Here is a 19,608-nt window from a genome sequence, read left to right as displayed (position 1 = left end):
CTCACCTCAAGACCGACTGCTCCTTATTTCTATCCGCTACCTTCCTGTCTCTCTACAGGTAGGCTGGCAAGCACTACACCTTTCAAAGAAAATTGTTAGGAGAAAAATGTTGCCCTTTAACAGGTCAGTTATTTGCCACCCATCACCTGTCCAGTCAATAAGTGCTGCTTTATACAGCATTGGGTGAATGAAGTCCAAGTGCTAAAAATTGGATCTTTTTACCAAGATAAATGATTTTTTTGTGAATTTCTCCCCTCATTGGTTCCCTGTGAATCCAAGCAAGTTACTCAAAAGCATCTCAGTAAAGAAAAAAACAGCAGTTCTATATGAGAACTGTTTATTCTAAACTTTGTCAGCATCGGGATCTTAGTTACTGGAATCACTTAAGAACTCATTCCTTTCCAGCTCATTTTGCCTCACATGTTCAGGTGGATGAGATATGCCTTATAGTTACATTCTTCCTACTGCTGGCTACATGCTGGCTGTTTCGATGTCTGATCACACTTGATCATATTTTGACATCCACACACTCCAGACCAGAATGCCCTAGATGACACAATTAGAATTCAAAATGTTTAGACTGTTAGAACTGAACCGGACTTTCAAGAGCATTTAATCAGGGGCACCTGGGTGGCTCAGTCATTACAGCTGCCTTCAGCTCAGGTCATGATCTCAGGGTCCTGGGATGGAGCCCCACATTGGGCTCCCTGCTCTGCGGGAAGCCCACTTCTCCCTCTCCCACTCCCTCTGCTTCTGTTCCCTCTCTCACTGTGTCTCTCTGTGTCAAATAAATAAATAAAATCATTTTTTTAAAGTGCATTTAATCATGTCTTCTCCCTTTACGACTAAAGAAATGGAGTTGTACTGAACAGAGATGCATCCCTGGTCACATGGCTTGAGAATGGCAGTGCCAAATCTGAAAGCTATGTCTCCAGTCTTCCTGTCCAGGTTCTTTCCACGGCCCCTGCTGCCTTCCAGTGTCAGTGCAGTACTCTCAAAGTGTTGAATGGAGGATGCTCCTTGGGAACAGCCCATTCCATTCCAGAGCTGCTTCTAGTATTCCACTGCATGAATTATAGATAGAAGAGATTACCAAAGCCTGAATAAGCAGATGAGTTCTCTTTCTTGCCCCAACGTCTTGCATTCTGTCAATCAGGAAGGTGGGCAGCAATACTTTAGTTATCAGTTATTGCAGTAAATGACTGTTCTAAGATATCCAAACCCACTGTTGCTATGCATTATGTAGTCAGGAAGGCACATTCTGGGTTTTGCTTCTTGTTTTTTAGAGAGTGGGAGAAGGGAGGAGGGTAGAAGAGAAGGGAGAAAGAGAATCTTAAGCAGGTTCCAGGCCCAGCATGGAACTGAAGGCAGGGCTTAATCCAGCAACATCGAAATCATGATCTGAGCCAAAATCAACAGTTGGACACACTTAACTGGCTGAGCCACCCAGACGCCCCAGGTACATTCTGGTCTTGAATTATGTGAGCAATTCAGTCATGTGGTTTGAGTCTAAAAATTCTATATGGCTAGTTGGCATGCAAAATTTGGAGCTGCACTGTTTTGATGATTCTGTGACCGGAAATCTGATTGTACTAAACCTCTACCTCTTGACTCCAGTGATGCCCATCCAGGCAGGCACTAATGGTTAAAAGACTAACAGAGGAGCAGTGGCATGCAGGGGAAAGAGAGTGCATCTTGGCATTATAATGATCTGCATTAGAACCCTGCCTCTGCCCATCACTAGCAGAATGACTATAAGCAGTACACTTGGCTTCTCAGTCCCCTCTCATCTGTAAAATGCTGAAAGGAGCTCAACTTGTTTTTTATATACTGTATTACTGGGCCTATCTATAAGGATCCGTTAATGCCAGAAATGAGAATACAATAATAATATGGAGTTTAAAACTTTCTTATGTCTGGGTCCCACAAATCTAAATACAAAACCCTACCGTAGGGGTGCCTGGCTGGGTCAGTCAGTATATGAGACTCTTGATCTCAGGGTCCTGAGTTCAAGCCCCAGGTAGGGCATAGAGTATATATGTGTGTATATATATTTATAGAAATTAGAATGGGGATGACAATAACATTAAAAAAAAAATACTGCATATACTACTTGTGTAATCACAAGCAAGTTTCATCATCTTCATCTTTTTGTGTTAACTTTTGGAAAATTTTCAAACATGTTCAAAATAAAAAGACTAGGATCATTAAAATGATATATTAGTCAACAGTTTAAGCAATTTTCAACACTTTGGTAATACTGTTTCATTTCCCTTCCTCAACACTTTTTTCCCCTAAAGTATTTTAAAGTATATTTGGGCAAGTTGCTTTAAAGCTCTCTGTGTTTCAGCTTTGTCATCTAGGAAATGAAGGTTTGAATATCTAACCCGTGCACAGAACTGTAGCTATTGTTATTTATGGTGGTGTCTTCGAGCATCACCCCGTCCAAGGCGTAAAAGCATTTTGCAGCGCACCGCGCCCTGCTCAAGACAAAGCTTACTCAACAGCCTGGAAGAACCGGAGTCCTGCGTGGCTGAGACTACGACGCCCCCTTCAGGCAGCCCGCTGCAGAACCTCTGGGACGAATGAGGATTGTCCCTCGCAGCTCCCCGTCGCCGCGCGCGAAAACGACGGGCGGGAACAGGAAATGGGATGGGGCCGGTTCCGGGTGCCTGGCAGCCTCTGAGGAGAGCGGAGCGTGGCACCTGGAAGCCGGGGAGGCAAAGCCGAGATGTTCCGGATCGAGGGCCTTGCGCCGAAGTTGGACCCCGAGGAGATGAAACGGAAGATGCGCGAGGATGTGCTCTCGTCCATACGGAACTTCCTCATCTATGTGGCCCTGCTGCGAGTCAGTGAGTGTCCTTCTAGGCTGCGGTCAGGAGACCCGCGGGGAGCTTGCGGACGCCCCCCACCCAACTCTGGTTCTCGGGGGGCCCGCGAGCTGAGCTAGTTGAGTCGTCGCGGGGAGAGTGGGAGATGGGGATCGAGATCAGCGGGCGCAGGCGCGACTTAGGGTCTGCGGGTCAGGGTCAGAAGTACACGCGGTGGCCGGGACTGCGAGGGTGATCATCCCGCCTCGCCCTGCGGCAAGAGCTTTTGAATTGAAAGTGCCCCACTCAGGGTTTATTATCCCCTCCCCTGCACTCCCCTCGGCTCCCCTCCCGAGCAGCTCCCTCGTTTTGCCGACCGAAGCTGAGAGCTAGAGTAGAGAAATGGCTGGCTCAAGGTCATTCAGCGATTCAGTGAATGTTCTTGGTCTAGACTCCAGAGCTCTTAATACCAGGTTTCCTTCCTTCAGTGCTGATCTCTCTGAAATACAAGGTTTTGCTTCTTTTGCTTACTTGAACAGAGGGTGAAGTAAATAGTTGTTTTTTACTTTTTAAAAATTTTTTTTGAAGGAATGAGAAGAAAGAAGTAGGCTGTAGGATTAATAATAATAGCTGAAGTTTTATTTGAATTTACGTTCGGCAGAAGCTTATTTGAGTTAGCTGGTCTTGACGGTAACGCTTTGAGGGAGGCCGGGCTTAGCATTCTGTATATCATTTTTTGCGAATGAGAACTCACCTTTCAAAGGGGGTCTTAACACAAAATATCAGAGTTTAAAGGGACACTGAATATTAGAGAGGGGTGCAGCTTTGTAGGTCACTTATGTAGTTTTACTGATACGAATCTCAGAAGTGACCTGTACCCCAGTCCCCGATTCTCCGTTCAGTACTCTTTTCTTTTTTTTTTTTTTTTTTTTTTTTTAAAGATTTTATTTATTTATTTGACAGACAGAGATCACAAGTAGGCAGAGAAGCAGGCAGAGAGAGATGAGGAAGCAGGCTCCCCGCTGAGCAGAGAGCCCGATGCGGGGCTCGATCCCATGACCCTGGGATCACGACCTGAGCCGAAGGCAGAGGCTTTAACCCACTGAGCCACCCAGGCGCCCCCGTTCAGTACTCTTTTCATTGCACCTTGCAGTGTATTGCTGACAAGTCTGGGTGGAGAGGCTGGGATGGTTGAAATAAAGGAAGGCCATACCAAGGTCATCCCGTAGAAGGCTCAAATTGGGTCTAGGCCAGAGCTCACTGAAGCCTGGTACCCTGTCCCTGGCTATGGTATTACCCTGCGTCCCCAGGAGAGGGAGCCCTGCTGAACAGAAACACCAATCCTCCTCCTTCAACGGCTTTTTGCAACTCCCAGCTTTCTCCTCTTCCTTTTTTGTTGACTTAGCTGCCAGTAAAATATTTACTTCTTTTCAATCTTTGTATCTCATATGAATTGATTTTCCTTAAAAAAAAACAAACATACAGAATACTGTCCCACATTACCACTTTTTAAATGACTGTATAATTCACATAGTATACAGTTCACCAATTTAAAGTGTACAGTTCATCCTAAGTGTCTCTTGATAGGTGGGCAAAGAAGATGGGGTATGTATATACAATGGAATATTACTTAGGCATAAAAATCTTGCCATTTGCAACAACATGGATGAACCTGTAGGCTATGAAGCTGAGTGAAATAAGTCAGAGAGAAATGAATACCATATGATTCCACTTATATGTGGAATCTTCAAAAACAAAATAGAAACAGAGTGATAAATACAGACGACAGACTGGTGATTGCCAGTGGGGAGTAGTGTGGGGGATATTGAAATAGGGGAAAAGGTTTAAAAGGTACACACTTCCAGTTGTGAGAGAAATAAGTCACGAGTGCAATGTGCAGCATAGAGAATATAGACAATACTGTATTAACTTTGTGTGGTAGCTAGACTTACTGTGGGGATCGTTTTAAAAATATTGAATCCCTAGGACATATACCTGAAACTAGTAGGATACTGTATGTCAATTATACTTCTAAATAAAGTATATAAATATAAATAAAGTATTAAAAGTTCTTTTAAATAAAGAAGAAAAATTTAAAAAATGAAGAGCATGTAATTTAGTGATTCTTAGTATAGTCAGAGTTAATGCATTTCAGAACATTTTCTTTACCTACAAAGTGGACACCATGCCCATTAGCTATCATTCCCCATTTTCCCCTTCACTTTCCCTTGGCAACCACTAATCTACTTTTTCTTTATGGATTTGCCTATTCTGGACTTTTCATGTAAAAGGAATTGTAGAATATATGACCTTCTATGTCTAGCTTGTTTCACTTTGCATTATGTTTTCAAGGTGTCAGTATTTCCTTTTTATTGCCAAGTAATTCCATTGTGTGGGTATGTCACATTTTGTTTATCCATTCATTTTATGGGTGTTACCGTTTTTCATCTGATAAGAATTAGAAATATCTGGACATACTTCTACTTTGTCAGCTTTCAGCAGATCTCAGTATCTTCAGTTTAATGTCAACAGTATGTTTCATTACTTTAGTATGTGTATTGAGAAAGGGGATCCTTCTGGCAGCTTTTTTGGTCTCGGCCCCTTTTATTATCTAATTTTTAAAATTGTGGTAAACTACATGGAACAAAATTTATCTTAACTATTTTAAGTGTACAGTTCGGTGGTATTAAAAACATTTGTAATGTTGTACAACCATCACCACCATCCATCTCCAGAGCTCTTTATCTTGTAACTCTGAAACTTTATGATTTTGACATCTCTTAAGGCTCTCATAGAAGTGAAATCAAATAGTATTTGTCTTTTTGTAACTGGCTTGTTTCACTTTGCATAGGGTCCTGAGGTTCATCCATGTCGTAGCATATGTCAGAATCTCCTTCGTTTTTAAGGCTGAATAATATTCCATCATATACCACATTTTGCTTATCCATTCATCCATCTTTGGATCCAAATTGTTTCTACATTTTAGCTACTGTGAATAATGCTGCTATAACATGAATATGCAGATACCTCTATTTTTTATTTTTTGAGGACCCACCATGCTGTGATCCGTAGCAGGTGTACCATTTTACATTCCCACTAGCAGTGCTCCAGGGTTCCAGTTTTTCCATATTCTTTCCAACAGTTTGTTAGTTGCCATCCTAATGGTATCTCATTGTAGTTTTAATTTGCATTATCTTAGTGATTAGTGATAGCACTTTCAAACAGACAATAATAACACTTCATTAGATCCCTATGACTATATTTTTATTTTCTAGCCATTTCGGTTTGTATCCTAGTAGACCCTTATAAGAACTAAAGTAGGCCTGTATCATAATGTGATTTGGATTGCATAAGTGATGCATAGCTAATTAGTGGGAGAACCAAAATCTGTGTCTAGCTCTTCTGGTTCCCCAGTGCAGTGCTGTTTTCTCCCACCCTCTGCTTTTCTCAAATATGCGGGTTTTTCTTTCTTTTTTAAAAATTTTTTAATAAACATATAATGTATTATTAGCCCCAGGGGTACAGGTCTGTGAATTGCCAGGCTTACACACTTCACAGCACTCACCATAGCACATACCCTCCCCAATATCCATGACCCCACCACCCTCTCCCGACCCCCTTCCCCCCGGCAACCCTCAGTTTGTTTTGTGAGATTATGGGTTTTTCTTTTTAATTATTTATTTGAGGAGCAGGATGCAGAAGGAGAGGGAGAGAGAATCCCAAGCAGACTCTGCTGAGCAGGGAGTGTGATGCAGGGCTCAATCTCATGACCCTGAGCTCATGACCTGAGCTGAAATCAGGAGTTGGACATTCTACTGACCTGAACCCAGGCACCCCTTAAATATATTTAAAAAGGTGAAAAAATGCCAGTTTGTTTCTCCTAGCATTTTGTTTCTTTGACAGTTAAATCACCCAAAGTAAAAAGTACGGTCTCTTGAAGGAGGATTGAATTTACTTTTAGTGGTCCTAAGAGAGAGAACTACCTAAAGGAAAGATTGTATATGGTGTAAGAATGAACCTTAAAATAGTCAGAGTTTCATGACACTGGAAAGACAGTGAGTCTCTTTTGCTAAGTTATGCAGGGAGAGGCTTGGCCATAATTTGGAGTCATTTTAAAAATGTAGTGAACTAAACCTGTAAGACACCCCTCCTCCCCCGTCTTATAAATTCCATAATGTAACTTGTGGGCTAATAGATCTGAAATTCTGGGTTTATTTTTCTTTCAGCACCTTTTATCCTAAAGAAATTGGACAGCATATGAAGATGGGCACCCCATGTGAATGCATGATATGAGGAACCCAGCTACAATTTCTACTCCTATCTTCAAATGAATAGGCCCAGAAATATGTAAGAGACTCTTGGATTGAATGGACATAAAAATTCTACTTGTTAAGAACAAGTTCGGCTCTGGTGACTGACCTTCATAGCTAAAATTTAAAACTACTTGGGAAGTAAAGACATCTTGGGTCATAATACACCCATATGCCTGTGATGTTCAGCCTCTGTGAATGTTGATATAATTGTAAGTAATGTCAAAGTCCATTTTCTAGCAAGTATTAATTATAAGGGAATTATGTGTACAATAGCACTGTCTTGTTAGTCATTTCTGTTTACCTTTTTACTTCTGCCTGGAGTATGTATGTTGAAGAATTCCTTATGATTAGTTTTGTTTTACAGAAGCCAGCACACAGCCCCAACAACACTTGAGCACAGGACCATCAGTCTATATTTTTAATTAAAATAGCGACTAAGGAAAAAACTGGGATTTTATTTCTCTTAACCTGCTTTTTGCTGCAGACCTCTTTAATATTGTAATTATTACAAACTACATTAAATTGAGTTCCTCTTGTTTTGGACTGAAGGGTTGACTGACATTATTTTATTGTTAAGCAGTCTTTGTGAAAGGCAGCATTGCTCCGTGATGCTGGGAATCCATCTGTACCACCACCAAAGGAAAAATGTTGTTTTATGTCCATTCTCTAAAGTTATTGGGGGAAGAGGACAGTCCTTAACATTCTTCCCGGATACAACTGCAGTCACCTCTTTTTAGCTAATTGTATCGGTATTTACCTTCATGTCTCTGAATAGCATGATTGTATTGTTATTTTATGATTTTTCTTTTTAGACATTGTCTACTGATTTCTCCATGTGTGGAGGGATTAGGACTCTTTCCTTACCTACGTCATTCTTACCGTTTCTCATTTCTTCTTCCTTCCGATGTACTTAGTGTGCTTTTGTGTGAATCAATTTCATGATGACTCTAAATGCTGTTTGTTTTCTTTTTTCCTGTACGTAGTTTTATTTTTCCTCGGCTTTGTTTTCTATAAGCTTAAACTAAATCAACTAGACCCTTTGCCATATATCTAAATTGATCTCAGTGTTCAGTTTCACTAGGCATCCTGTTTCATCTTGGCACATAAGTCTTTCCTGGAGCTTTCTGACCTGTCCCAGTCTGGACTGTGGTCTCCTGTGCCTTAGGTGTAGTGCTGTGTTCTGTGATCTCCACTCACTGGCAATTCCAGGAATTCCTTTTGCTCTTCTCCCATGTTGGATCTCTTTTTCTGTATCTTGTTTACTTTATCTCACATCCGGAATGCATTTGAGTCTCTGTATTGAGTACAGTACCTCTGCTCATAACTGCCTAGCATCCCCAATCCAGAGAACCCTCTATTTTACCCTTTTCAGAAAACAAATGTCTAATTTGGGGAGGGAGGTGGGCAAAAGAGGCTGCTTAGTTAGCTACATAGAGTTGCAGAGAGCATTATGAGTACTTAAATCTTCCACCAGTCCTTATTGTAGTGTCTACCCCTTTGCTCCTACTTCCAAAGGTAGTGGAAGACACCAGTTCCTGAACCTTATAGGGATTCTCTGATGTAAGTTGGGTTGTTTGTTTTGCTTTTCTACTGCTGACTCCAGATGTTTTCTTGGAGCTACCATGTTATTTAGTTGTCCATCTGCTTTCCAGCTTCTAGCTTTTTGCTGCTATTATCTCCTTTCTTTTTCCGTTCTTTTAGATTTATGCCTTAAGACGAAAATCTTTGGGGTGCCTGGGTGGCTCAGTGGGTTAAAGCTTCTGCCTTCAGCTCAGGTCATGATCCCAGGGACCTGGGATCGAGCCCCAGATCGGGCTCTCTGCTCAGCAGGGAGCCTGCTTCCTCCTCTTTCTGCCTGCCTCTCTGCCTACTTATGATCTCTGTCTGTCAAATAAATAAATAAAATATTTTTTAAAAAAAAGATGAAAATCTTTGCTGTCATTTAATGGAATTTCAGGAGGCAGTGGAAGCAGGTGATCTACCATCTTTACCCAAATAGCATGTATTTTTACCCTGTGATGCTGTATTTCATTTTGGTAATTTATATTCATTCCTGTCCTAAGGAGGTGTGTTATATAGCACCATGGTCACAGTTACTGGCTCTAAAGACAAGCAGATGTGATTTTGTGTCTTGATTCCAACACGTAGGAGATGGAGGACTTTTAGCAACCGAACCTCTGTATCTCATTTTCTTCACCTGTAAAATTAGCGTGGGGGGAACATTTGTCTACTTCAGAATGTGTAAGGATAAAGTAAAAGAATACAAGTGGAGCCATGAGTGCAGTGCCTGACATTTGGTAAATGCTATTTATTGTGGGTTTTTTTTTAAGGTTTTATTTATTTATTCGACAGAGATCATAAGTAGGCAGAGAGGCAGGCAGAAACAGAGAGGGGGAAACCTGATCCCCGCTGAGCAGAGAGCCCAATGTGGGGCTCGAACCCAGGACCCTGGGATCATGACCTGAGCCAAAGGCAGAAGCTTTAACACACTGAGCCACCGAGGCGCCCCAAATGCTATTTATTGTTAATGGTTAGTGTTTGGTAGAAGGTGATTAGAAGTGATTTGTGCTAGCAATTCACTGCATTAGTAGGTTTCATTTATATTTTCAGATGTTGTGAGATAGCATGTTTATATTCTAATTGTATACAGACTTCAACATTAGCAAACACTTAAACTCACTAATAATTGTTAATTTTACAGATGAGGAGTTTGAGACTCTGGAAGATTTGGTAGCTAATAAATAGTAGCTGTCCAAGATTTAGGGGCTTTTAATTTTTTATTTATTGTATCCTATCTTTAAGTGCTTTTCTTGGGTTGTATGATTGTTATCCTGGATTCTAGCATATGTTCAGGCTAGAATAAGGGAAAATGTGATGGTGCAGTTTTTATTGCTGACTTTTTAAAATTCGGTAGGGGGGGTATCTAATACTTGTAATAAACAATTTGGACACAGTACATCAGAAAACATTTGGCCTTGTGTATATATTTGGTTTGAATGTGTGATGTGAAATAGTAAAGAACCATAGCAGATTTGAGGTTTGTAAACTTAAAATAGAGCATAGAAAGAAATGCAGATAATTGAGAAAATGCTAACCCACAAACAGGTTTTGTAGAGGGGTCTGATCTTAGAATCTTGCTCCTCAATTAGGTTAGTGTTCTTCCTGCTACCACTGAGTTTCTTTCTTCTTTTTTTTTTTTTTTTTAAGATTTTATTTATTTATTTGAGTGAGAGAGAGAGATCACAAGTAGTCAGAGAGGCAGGTATGGGTGGGGGGCAGCAGGCCCAATTGGGCAGAGCCCAATTCAGGGCTCGATCCCAGGTCCCTCAGATAGTGACCTGAGCCGAAGGCAGAGGCTTAATGCACTGAGCCACCCAAGCACCCTGAGTTTCATTTTTTAAACTGCTTAATCATTGTTCTTTGAAGTTCTTTGGAGAAGTAAGCTTGCATTTCAGTTACAGTATATTCAGTAGTTTACAGCTGGGCAAACTTGGGCTAGATTTGGAAGGAAGAACAAGTGTAGGAGCGTAAACGTTTAGGGATGCCTGGGTGTCTCAGTTGGGCATCTGTCTTCAGCGCAGGTCATGATCCCAGGGTCCTGGGATTGAGTTCTGCTTCAGGCTCCTTGCTTGGCGGAGAGCCTGCTTCTCCCTCTGCCTGCTCTTCTGTTGCTCCCTCTCCTTGTGCGCGCTCGCTCGCTCTTTTTCTCTGTCTGAAAAATAAATAAAATCCTTTTAAAAACAACTTTAAAAAAAGCGGGGGGAATGTGAATTTCCCCCCTCCTTTGCTCGACTAAGCATATCTCTTTACCTATAAGATCAGGCACCAGAGTGTTGTAGATAGGACAGCTAGACATTTTGACCTTCTGTGAAAGGTCAGATGGTAAACACTTCAGACTTTGTGAGCTCTGCGCTCTGTCAACTCTTCCTGCAGTGTGAAGGCAGCCATAGACAATATGTAAACCAGTGCAGCTTTGCACTGTCAGCAGCCAAATCTCTTAGTTGCTGGGGGAATGAGTACCTTGGTCCTAACTAAAGCTGAGATCTGGGTCATTTACCACAACATCCACTGTAGTCTTCTTGAATCCTCACCCGTCCCCACCTACCATGCCATTTCTCTGCTGTCTTTCATATTTAAATGCCTCAGTAAAGTGGTTTATTTTCATATACTTTCTCTGGTGATCTCTTGAACCCAATCCCAGTAGGTTTACATCTCCAGTGATCCTCTGAAACTGCTCTTGTCAAGGTTAACACTGACCTGTCTCACTCTGTCTGTAGCACACAACACACTGTTTTGTTATTGTAACCGCCTTGCAGACCTTCCAGAACACTAGTTTCCTCATTTTTCCTCTCTCCCCCCTTTCTATCCCACTTAACCTCTCTTCTTCAGATTCTTTTGTAGGACCTCTCTATGTCTAACGTAAAGGACCCTAGGCTTCATTCCTCAGAATTCTTTCTCTCTCTCTTTTTTTTTTTAAACTGTATTTCCTGCTTAAAATTCTCTAATGGCTTTCTATCTCACTCAGAGGAAAAGCCACAGTGGTTCTGGGTGTCCACAGGTTCTGTACAATCTGGTCCTCATTGTATCTCTGAAATCATCTTTAATGACTCTTCCCTCTTTCACTGCATTCCAGCTATACTGGCCTTGCTTCCTCAAACAAACTAGACATGCTGCCTCTGGGCCTTTGCACTATTTTCTCTGTCTGGAATGCTCTTCCCTTAGATTTTCAGGTGTCTCACTCCCTCTCTTTCAGGTCTCTGCTTAATGGCATTTTTTTTTTCAGTGAGACCTTTCCCAACTCCTTTATAAATTACAGGATGTTTCATCTTGTGAAAATCCAGCAAGTTGTATATTTAAGATATGTGATTTTTCCATAGTTACTATTTCAAAAACTTTTTATTTATTTATTTATTTTTAAGATTTTATTTATTTGTTAGAGAGAGCGCGCAGGCGCAAGCACAGGCAGACAAAGCGGCAGGCAGAGGCAGAGGGAGAAACAGGCTCCCTGCCAAGCAAGGAGCCCGATGTGGGACTCGACCCCAGGACACTGGGTTCATGACCTGAGCCAAAGGCAGCTGCTTAACCCACTGAGCCACCCAGGCATCCCAAAAAACTTTTTTTAATTATAACCTCTCCAGGACTCCGTAGCCCCTCCTTTATTTTTCTTAATGGCACTTAACGTATTTTTCCTTATTTATTTTGTTAGTTATCTGTCTCCCTTCATTTAATATATGTTTGGTAAGGATAGGGATTTCATCGGTTATGTTCACTGTAGTATCTTAGTACATAGAAGACCGCCTAGCACCTCATAGGCACTCCGTGTTCATTAAATAATAGAATTAGAGTGGAGAAGTTTTTAAGTAGCTATGGGAAGTGCAAGAGCAAGCTAACAAGAAAGAGCTAAACTTGTCAGATGAGATTAGTACCCCAATTAAGATAGGAGATTATGCCTTTGCAGTGCCTGAATGTGGGCTTTTTGTCTAGCACTGCTCTGCTCTCCAGAGGCAGGCTTGGAGAAGGTGGAGAGGTGGGTTCGTCCAGGTTTGGGGCTCGCCACATGGCTGAGGTGAAATGACAGGGTCAGGGAGGGATTGAAATAATGCACAAGAACATCTAAAGGGATCAGGAGGAAACAGCGGGAAGGAGCTAATGGACAGAAGAAAAATAGTGCTGCTGAGTTCAACTGCAAAAGTGGGAGTGGCAGAGCAGTAGCTCTAAAGCCCTCTGTATGCCCCAGATGTTTTTCCTCTACTTTCCATGGAGGTAAAGGGTCCTGTTCTGCAAAATAAGATCCATTCATTTTGTTTTTGTTTGTTTTCTGAAGGGAGAAATCTCACCAGTCTGTGGCTTTTCAGGCTGCTGGCGCAAGAGATGGTACATTAGAGTTTGTTGGTTTCACTACTAAGTATGTATGGCATGGTCTGACTAGGACCACATCTGACATACTACCACAACTTACTCTCCCCCAATTTATATGTTCATTTAGGAGGAAAGAAAATCTCCAATTGCAGATATGTTCATGATACCAGGAGACTGAAGACTAATTTTTATGGGACAGTGCGGAAACATGGAGACTCCTACTTCGTGTGTTACAGCAGTGGGGAGTTTATAAGATGCTTTTCTTCGCAGAAATCAAATTGCGTTGCCTGTAATCATTTGAGCCGATGGGAGAGAAGCAATACATAGATAATTTAAAATAATAAAAATATTGCAAAAATGTTTTAAGAAATGTGGTAGATAAGAATTAGAGCAGGGGGGATGCCTGGGTGGCTCAGTTGGTTAAGCAGCTGCCTTCAGCTCAGGTCATGATCCCAGCGTCCTGGAATCGAGTCCCACATTGGGCTCCTTGCTCGGCAGGGAGCCTGCTTCTCCCTCTCCCTCTGCCTCTGCCTGCCATTCTGTCTGCCTGTGCTCGCTCGCTCTCCCTCTCTCTCTCTGACAAATAAAATCTTTAAAAAAAAGAATTAGAGCAGGGGAATGTAGGAAATGATCAAATGAATTGCTCATCTTCATATTTGTAAACTTCAGCTTTTATATAACTTTAGTATACTTCTAAGTACAACTTAATAGGCTTACTATTGCATCTTTACATCAGTTAAAATTTATACTCAATTTTCATAATAACCATTGTTTTCATTGGTTTCAAGCAAATAAGAATCTTCACTGAACATGAAAGTGCAAGTAAGATTTTAAGCCTACTGAATCTAAAAAGTTACTAATAAAATATTGTTACTAGCTTAGTGAAATAATGATTGCTATTAAAATGTTGAGGGAAAAGGCATTGAGTTCAACATATTTTTCTTCTTTATGTTAGCCTACACTTCTCTTAGCAAGCACTCTTTTTTTTTCTTTTTCTTTTTTTAAAGATTTTATTTATTTATTTATTTATTTATTTGTCAGGAAGAGAAAGAGAGAAAGCACACAAGCAGGCAGAGAGGCAGGCAGAGGCGGAGAGGGAGAGGCAGGCTACCTGTGGAGCAAGGAACCCAATGCGGGACTAGATCCCAGGATCCCGGGATCGTGACCTGAGCCGAAGGCAGCGGCTTAACCCACTGAGCCACCCAGGTGTCCCAGCAAGCACTCTTAACTAAACTTTGTGTTAGCTAATACAGATCAAATATTATTTATTTCCTTCTTCCTGATTCGTGTCTAAAAAAGATGGTAAAGTAACACATTTTTAATACTTGTGTGTTGGGACTCTAAGGTAAATGTGTCTTCCTGTTCATGAGGAACTGATCTGTTCACGTGCAGTTTTAAGAGTAAATGTGTGCGGGGTGTCAGATACCTGGGAATCTGGGGATATAGCTCAGTGGTAGAGCATTTGACTGCAGATACCTGGGAATCAAAGGATGCATACTAAGAATGTTTGGAAGGATTTTCATACACAGGTACCTCTTGGTGGTGGGCTTCCTGCCACAGGAGAGGCTCAAGTATAACAGGAAAGAACACTGGTAGTGAGTATGTTCTGTAAGGCAATACCAAGCATTGTGTACAGAGGTGCTTTCCAAAACAAGCTCCATACCAAATCACATGGGAAGCTTAAAAAAAAAAAAAATCTACTGAATTAGAATTGGCTGTGGATGGAGCCCAAGAATCTATTTTTTTTAAAGCATTCAGGTGATTTCATTGGTCCAGGATCTGCTTTGGGTAACACATAGTGAGTTGACCTTAAGGCCTCTTCCAATTCTGAAATTCTGGACTGATTTAGGAATAAGAGTCAAAACTGAAAACAAAATCAATTTTAGGTTGCATTTGTAAATGACAACATTAAGGTCTCCAGATCTGACAGAAGCTTCAAGAGTTGCCAGCTTGCCAGAGTCGAGTTTGGTAGAGTACTAGAGATGACTAGAAAGCCTGCCATGAGAGAAGCGGTTGAAAGAACTATAGGTATTTAGCCTTGAGAAGACCTAACGGGGAGTCTGATTGCTGTTCTTTTTTTTTTTTTTTTTTTTTTTTTTAAAGATTTTATTTATCAGAGAGAGAGAGGGGGAGAGAGCGAGCACAGGCAGACAGAATGGCAGGCAGAGGCAGAGGGAGAAGCAGGCTCCCCGCCGAGCAAGGAACCCGATGTGGGACTCGATCCCAGGACGCTGGGATCATGACCCGAGCCGAAGGCAGCTGCTTAACCAACTGAGCCACCCAGGCGTCCCTGATTGCTGTTCTTTTAAACGAAAAGTGTATTGTTAAAAGACTTGTTTGGGCAGGCAGATTAGGATAAAGGTTTGGAAACTAAGAAGGATTCTTTCTCGAAGTCCCTAACAGCTACTGTGACCAAGGTGGGCTGAGTCACAGATGGGACTCTTCACTGGAAGCGAGTAAGAATTTGAACGTGGATACTCTATAGCAGGAATTGCTATTATGGGGAAATAAGGTTTCTGTTGTCTTTTTCTCTCTTCCTGAAAGACTACTTGAATACAAGAGCTATCTCACGTTTTTCTGTCCCACATAGAATCTTTACAAAGAAGGGACTGAATAAATGACTGCTGGATTGGAGGTGGAAAAATTAGGAGCTTTCTGGGCAATACCTCTTGTATAGGCCTCAGAAAAATAATTCCCATTCTGTTTGGTGGAGGTGTTCACATGCACAGATTTTATTCAGTGACTACAGAGGAGCAGGCAGGCACTGGTTGCTGAGTGATGAAGAAGGGAATTCAGTCATGGTACATGTCCTTAAGAAGCTTACAGTCTAGGGGCACCTGGGTGGCTCAGTGGGTTAAGCCGCTGCCTTCAGCTCAGGTCATGATCTCAGGGTCCTGGAATTAAGTCCCGCATGGGGCTCTCTGCTCAGCAGGGAGCCTGCTTCCCTCTATCTCTCTGCCTGCCTCTCCATCTACTTGTGATCTCTCTTTGTCAAATAAATAAATAAAATCTTTTTAAAAAAAAAAAAAGAAGCTTACAGTCTAGCAGGGGAAGCAGACATAACCTAATTTCATCAATAATTGCACATTTTATAAACTGCTGCAGGCTGATGCGGCTGTAATTGTGAGAACTTGAAATAGGGGAGCCCTGACCTGTTGGGCTGGGGAGGAGGCCGGGAGTGCTCCCTGAGGAAGTGATTAATCAAGTAAGATTGGATGACTAGCAATTGGCCAGATAAAAGAATGGGGAGACTTCGAAAAAGTATTAAAGCCTGTTTAAGGAAGAAAGAAGGCCAGTGTGACCCAAGTGTGTTGAGCATAGAGGAGCCAGAAAACCTGCAGTCCTTTCAGAAACTCCTGTTTATTTTATTCTCACACTTTAGTCTTAAGAGAGAGATCACACCCTGACATCTGCTGGCTAATGTATATACTGCAGTTGCAAATTACACCAGAACAACCATCATTAACCTATTTTCTTGAAGTCTACAGTAAGAAATGAAAATAAAGCACCACGTCTTTTCCCTGTTCTGCATTATGGACATCATATAGGAGACAACACAGTTGTGACTTACAGTCTACTTGCATGAACTCAGTATTATGGATACACAAAGGTGGTGCCACTTGCCTTGTACAAGTTCACGAACACATAGAAATCATGTATATAGAGACGAAAAAACATTACAAAATCACCTTGTCTTATAAACCCACTATCTGATGAAATGGTTTATGAAACATTCTCAAACTGTTATCTTCACAAATAAAACACAGCTGGCTTTAATGCAGTAAGCATTCTAAGGCTAAAGATGTGCTTTAAGCGTGTCTGATAATTTTCATTTTTTTCCCAGCCACATTAGTAATAGTGTGTTCATTTTCCACTTATGTCTATAAAGGACAAAAACACACACACACAAAAATAAAAACAATATTACATAAGCAGCTGTACTGACAATGATACTGCTGCATTTCAAACTTGTGCTGGCAGCTGGCTTACCACGCAGTCGTTTGAAATGTCCATTAATCAACTGGCATTAAAAAGGATAAACTTGGTGGGTGCCTGGGTGGCTCAGTGGGTTAAGCCGCTGCCTTCGGCTCAGGTCATGATCTCTGGGTCCTGGGATCGAGTCCCACATTAAGGCTCTCTGCCTCTCTGCCTACTTGTGATCTCTCTCTGTCAAATAAATAAATAAAATCTTTAAAAAAAAAAAAAAAAGGATAAACTTGGTGAACCAAAGGGTGATTGAACGATATCAATATGTAACGTAAAAAACGGGTTGTTGGAGGGTAAGGATTTATGTGTTAGGAAGAAGCACTAGCATCAGGAGTTAAAAGTCCTAGGTAATAGCTTCAGTTCTGCTCTTAATTATATGACTATATGAGACAGATTTTTTTTTTTTAACTTGAAACATCCAAATCCAGTTTAGGTAGATTTGGAGAGAAAAAGAACTCAATGAAAGGATTATAGATATTTAGCATCATCAGGAGGCCTGGAGAATCGGGCTCAGAGACTAGGCACCTGGAACATCACCCATGGTTACTTGGTCACTCAACACAGTCTGGTGCAGTGAAGATGCCACCATCTCTGCTGAGGATTAGCTGCCACCACCTAACCAAAGCCACAGGCCCAGAACCCTGCAGTTTTATGACAACCAGTACTGCTGTAAGAACTTCATCTTGCTGTGTTTGCCATGCTTACCAAAGAGAATTATGCCAGGTCTCCACTTTGCTGTCTCTGGCACCCCATTCATAGTCCAGGGAATATTTGTAGTGTCAGGGTCACGTGGAGAAGCAGAGAAAATACCTGGATCTCAGCCTTTATAGTGAAAGGCATGCTCTGATTCCTACCCAGCAAGCTTGAGGATGGGGAATTCCCAAGTGTAGGGAGTTCAGATAACCGGGCGTCCGAAAAGGAGGATACATCTACTACATTGACCCTGGACAAATCACACAGCCTTACTTTTCTGTAAAGTAAGGTCAGTGAAGTTCACATGGCTGAGGAAATGCTATATGTTTACCTATTCATTTTACAATAATTACCAACTATGCTGGGCTGCAAAGGTGAACACATCCTCTCTAGTCTAACGGAGGAGAGAAGTCAGGAGACCAGCAAGTGGGAGGACAGAGGCATACACAAAAGAGGTGCAGGCAGAAAGAAGGGAGAGCCCAACTGCAGTTTACAAATGATGTTCTTTTATTTAAGTACTTCAATTTAAAATCATTTTCCACATTACAGGTGAGTCTTGTGCCATTAATGGTGGATAGCACACTCTTGGAGAGAGCTGCTCTTGCACTCTTGAAGGGCTTAGCTGTTCTATAGAAACACCAAAACAATGTTGGCTGGCACAAATGCAGAAAGTCAGGCTTTTTGATTGCTTATTGACATATATCTAGACTGCCAGTTTCATACAATGGGACAATTTTCAAAGGATTAAATGTGTCATAGCTTCGCCAGTCATCAATAAGATAAATCATCCAGCTCACTGTAGCGGGAACCACCCCTGTTCTGATCTGACCCAAGTCAGAGTGCTCTTTCTACTCTATCTGGCTACTATGTGTACAGCTTTGTGTCTCTGCTCAAAAGAAATTGTTGGCTTTAGGTTTAGGGTGGTTTTTGTTTTGTTTCAATTTATAAAGAAAAGCGGCTGCATGGTCACTTGGACCTCATCCAGAATCTGTAATACCAAATTCATCATGTGGTAATAACAGATGGAACACATTTTTATGAAATACATTTTATAGAACCAGGAGAGAAATCAATGGGACCAAAGAGTCAGCTCAGTCCAGTGCAAAAATTTTGTTTTCACAGGATTCTCATGTTAGATTTCTATAGCTAACATTCTCCTACAAAATCCAGGGGTCTATGGGGAGCCTGGGTGGCTCAGTCCATTAAGTATTTGACTCTTGATATTAGCTTGGGTCGTGATTTCAGGGCCATCAGTTCAAGCCCTGCGTTAAAAAATTAATTAAAATCCAAGGGTCTATATCCAACTGCTTGTTTGATCACTTCATTTTGGTGATCCAGGTATCTTATATTTAACAAATGCAAAATTGATTTCTGGATCTCCCACCTCCAAATACGTTCTCCTTACAGTAGTTAACCATTTCAATAAATAGCAGCTCCATGGGCCCACATCAAACCGGTTTGATTCTACCTCAAAAAAAGTATCTCAGATTCATTTCTCTATCTTCACTACCAATACCCCGGTCCAGGTCTTAACCCTGCTTCCGCTCTTTTGTCTATTATCCACACAGTAGCTGGCCGTTTTTTAAAAAAAGTTATCAAACCCCTCTCCACCACTTCAATGGCTTCCTTTTACATAAAATTTTAAAATCCTTATCATGGCCTACTAAGTGCTGCATGATCTGGCACCTACCTACCTCTTTAACTTCACTTACAGTATTCTCTTAATACAATAAGCTTCAGACAAACTGGACATCTTCAATTTACCCAAAAAGCAATCTTCTTTCCTCTGCCCTGCCTTGCCTTGCCTCACTCACCCCCCCACCCCCACCTCCCCGGTAAAAACCTTCACTCAGGCTTTCTGTGCCTCTTTTACATCTGGCTCACTCCTTAACCTTCCTCTGAGAAATCTTTCCTGACCAACCTCATCTTGCCCCATAATTTAAAAT

The 19,608-nt window shown here is 41.5% G+C and overlaps 2 protein-coding genes across 3 annotated transcripts in view; both read left to right on the top strand.

The window, feature by feature from the left end:
• Nucleotides 1-2,731: 2,731 nt before the first annotated feature.
• On the top strand, nucleotides 2,732-7,666 carry TOMM5 (translocase of outer mitochondrial membrane 5). The gene is made up of 2 exons (XM_045081592.1): nucleotides 2,732-2,852; nucleotides 7,037-7,666. Exons 1-2 carry the CDS (start codon nucleotides 2,732-2,734, stop codon nucleotides 7,069-7,071), a joined length of 156 nt encoding a protein of 51 aa, XP_044937527.1. The 3' UTR covers nucleotides 7,072-7,666.
• The window catches only part of FBXO10 (F-box protein 10), a 68,825-nt gene continuing 56,431 nt past the window's right edge, over nucleotides 7,215-19,608 (top strand). The window contains exon 1 of one of the 2 annotated variants that reach the window (XM_004747623.3): nucleotides 7,215-7,332. The gene's annotated coding sequence lies outside the window, so the exon portion shown is untranslated. The remainder of the gene's footprint in view (nucleotides 7,333-19,608) is intronic. The other variant, XM_045081591.1, reaches the window with a different exon arrangement.

The sequence above is a fragment of the Mustela putorius genome, unplaced genomic scaffold, assembly GCF_011764305.1.
Source record: "Mustela putorius furo isolate JIRA1106 unplaced genomic scaffold, ASM1176430v1.1 tig00000580_pilon_pilon_pilon, whole genome shotgun sequence".
NCBI classification, from domain to species: domain Eukaryota; kingdom Metazoa; phylum Chordata; class Mammalia; order Carnivora; family Mustelidae; genus Mustela; species Mustela putorius.
Note: the sequence above shows the minus strand (reverse complement) of the source record. Positions and strands in the feature narration are given on the sequence as shown.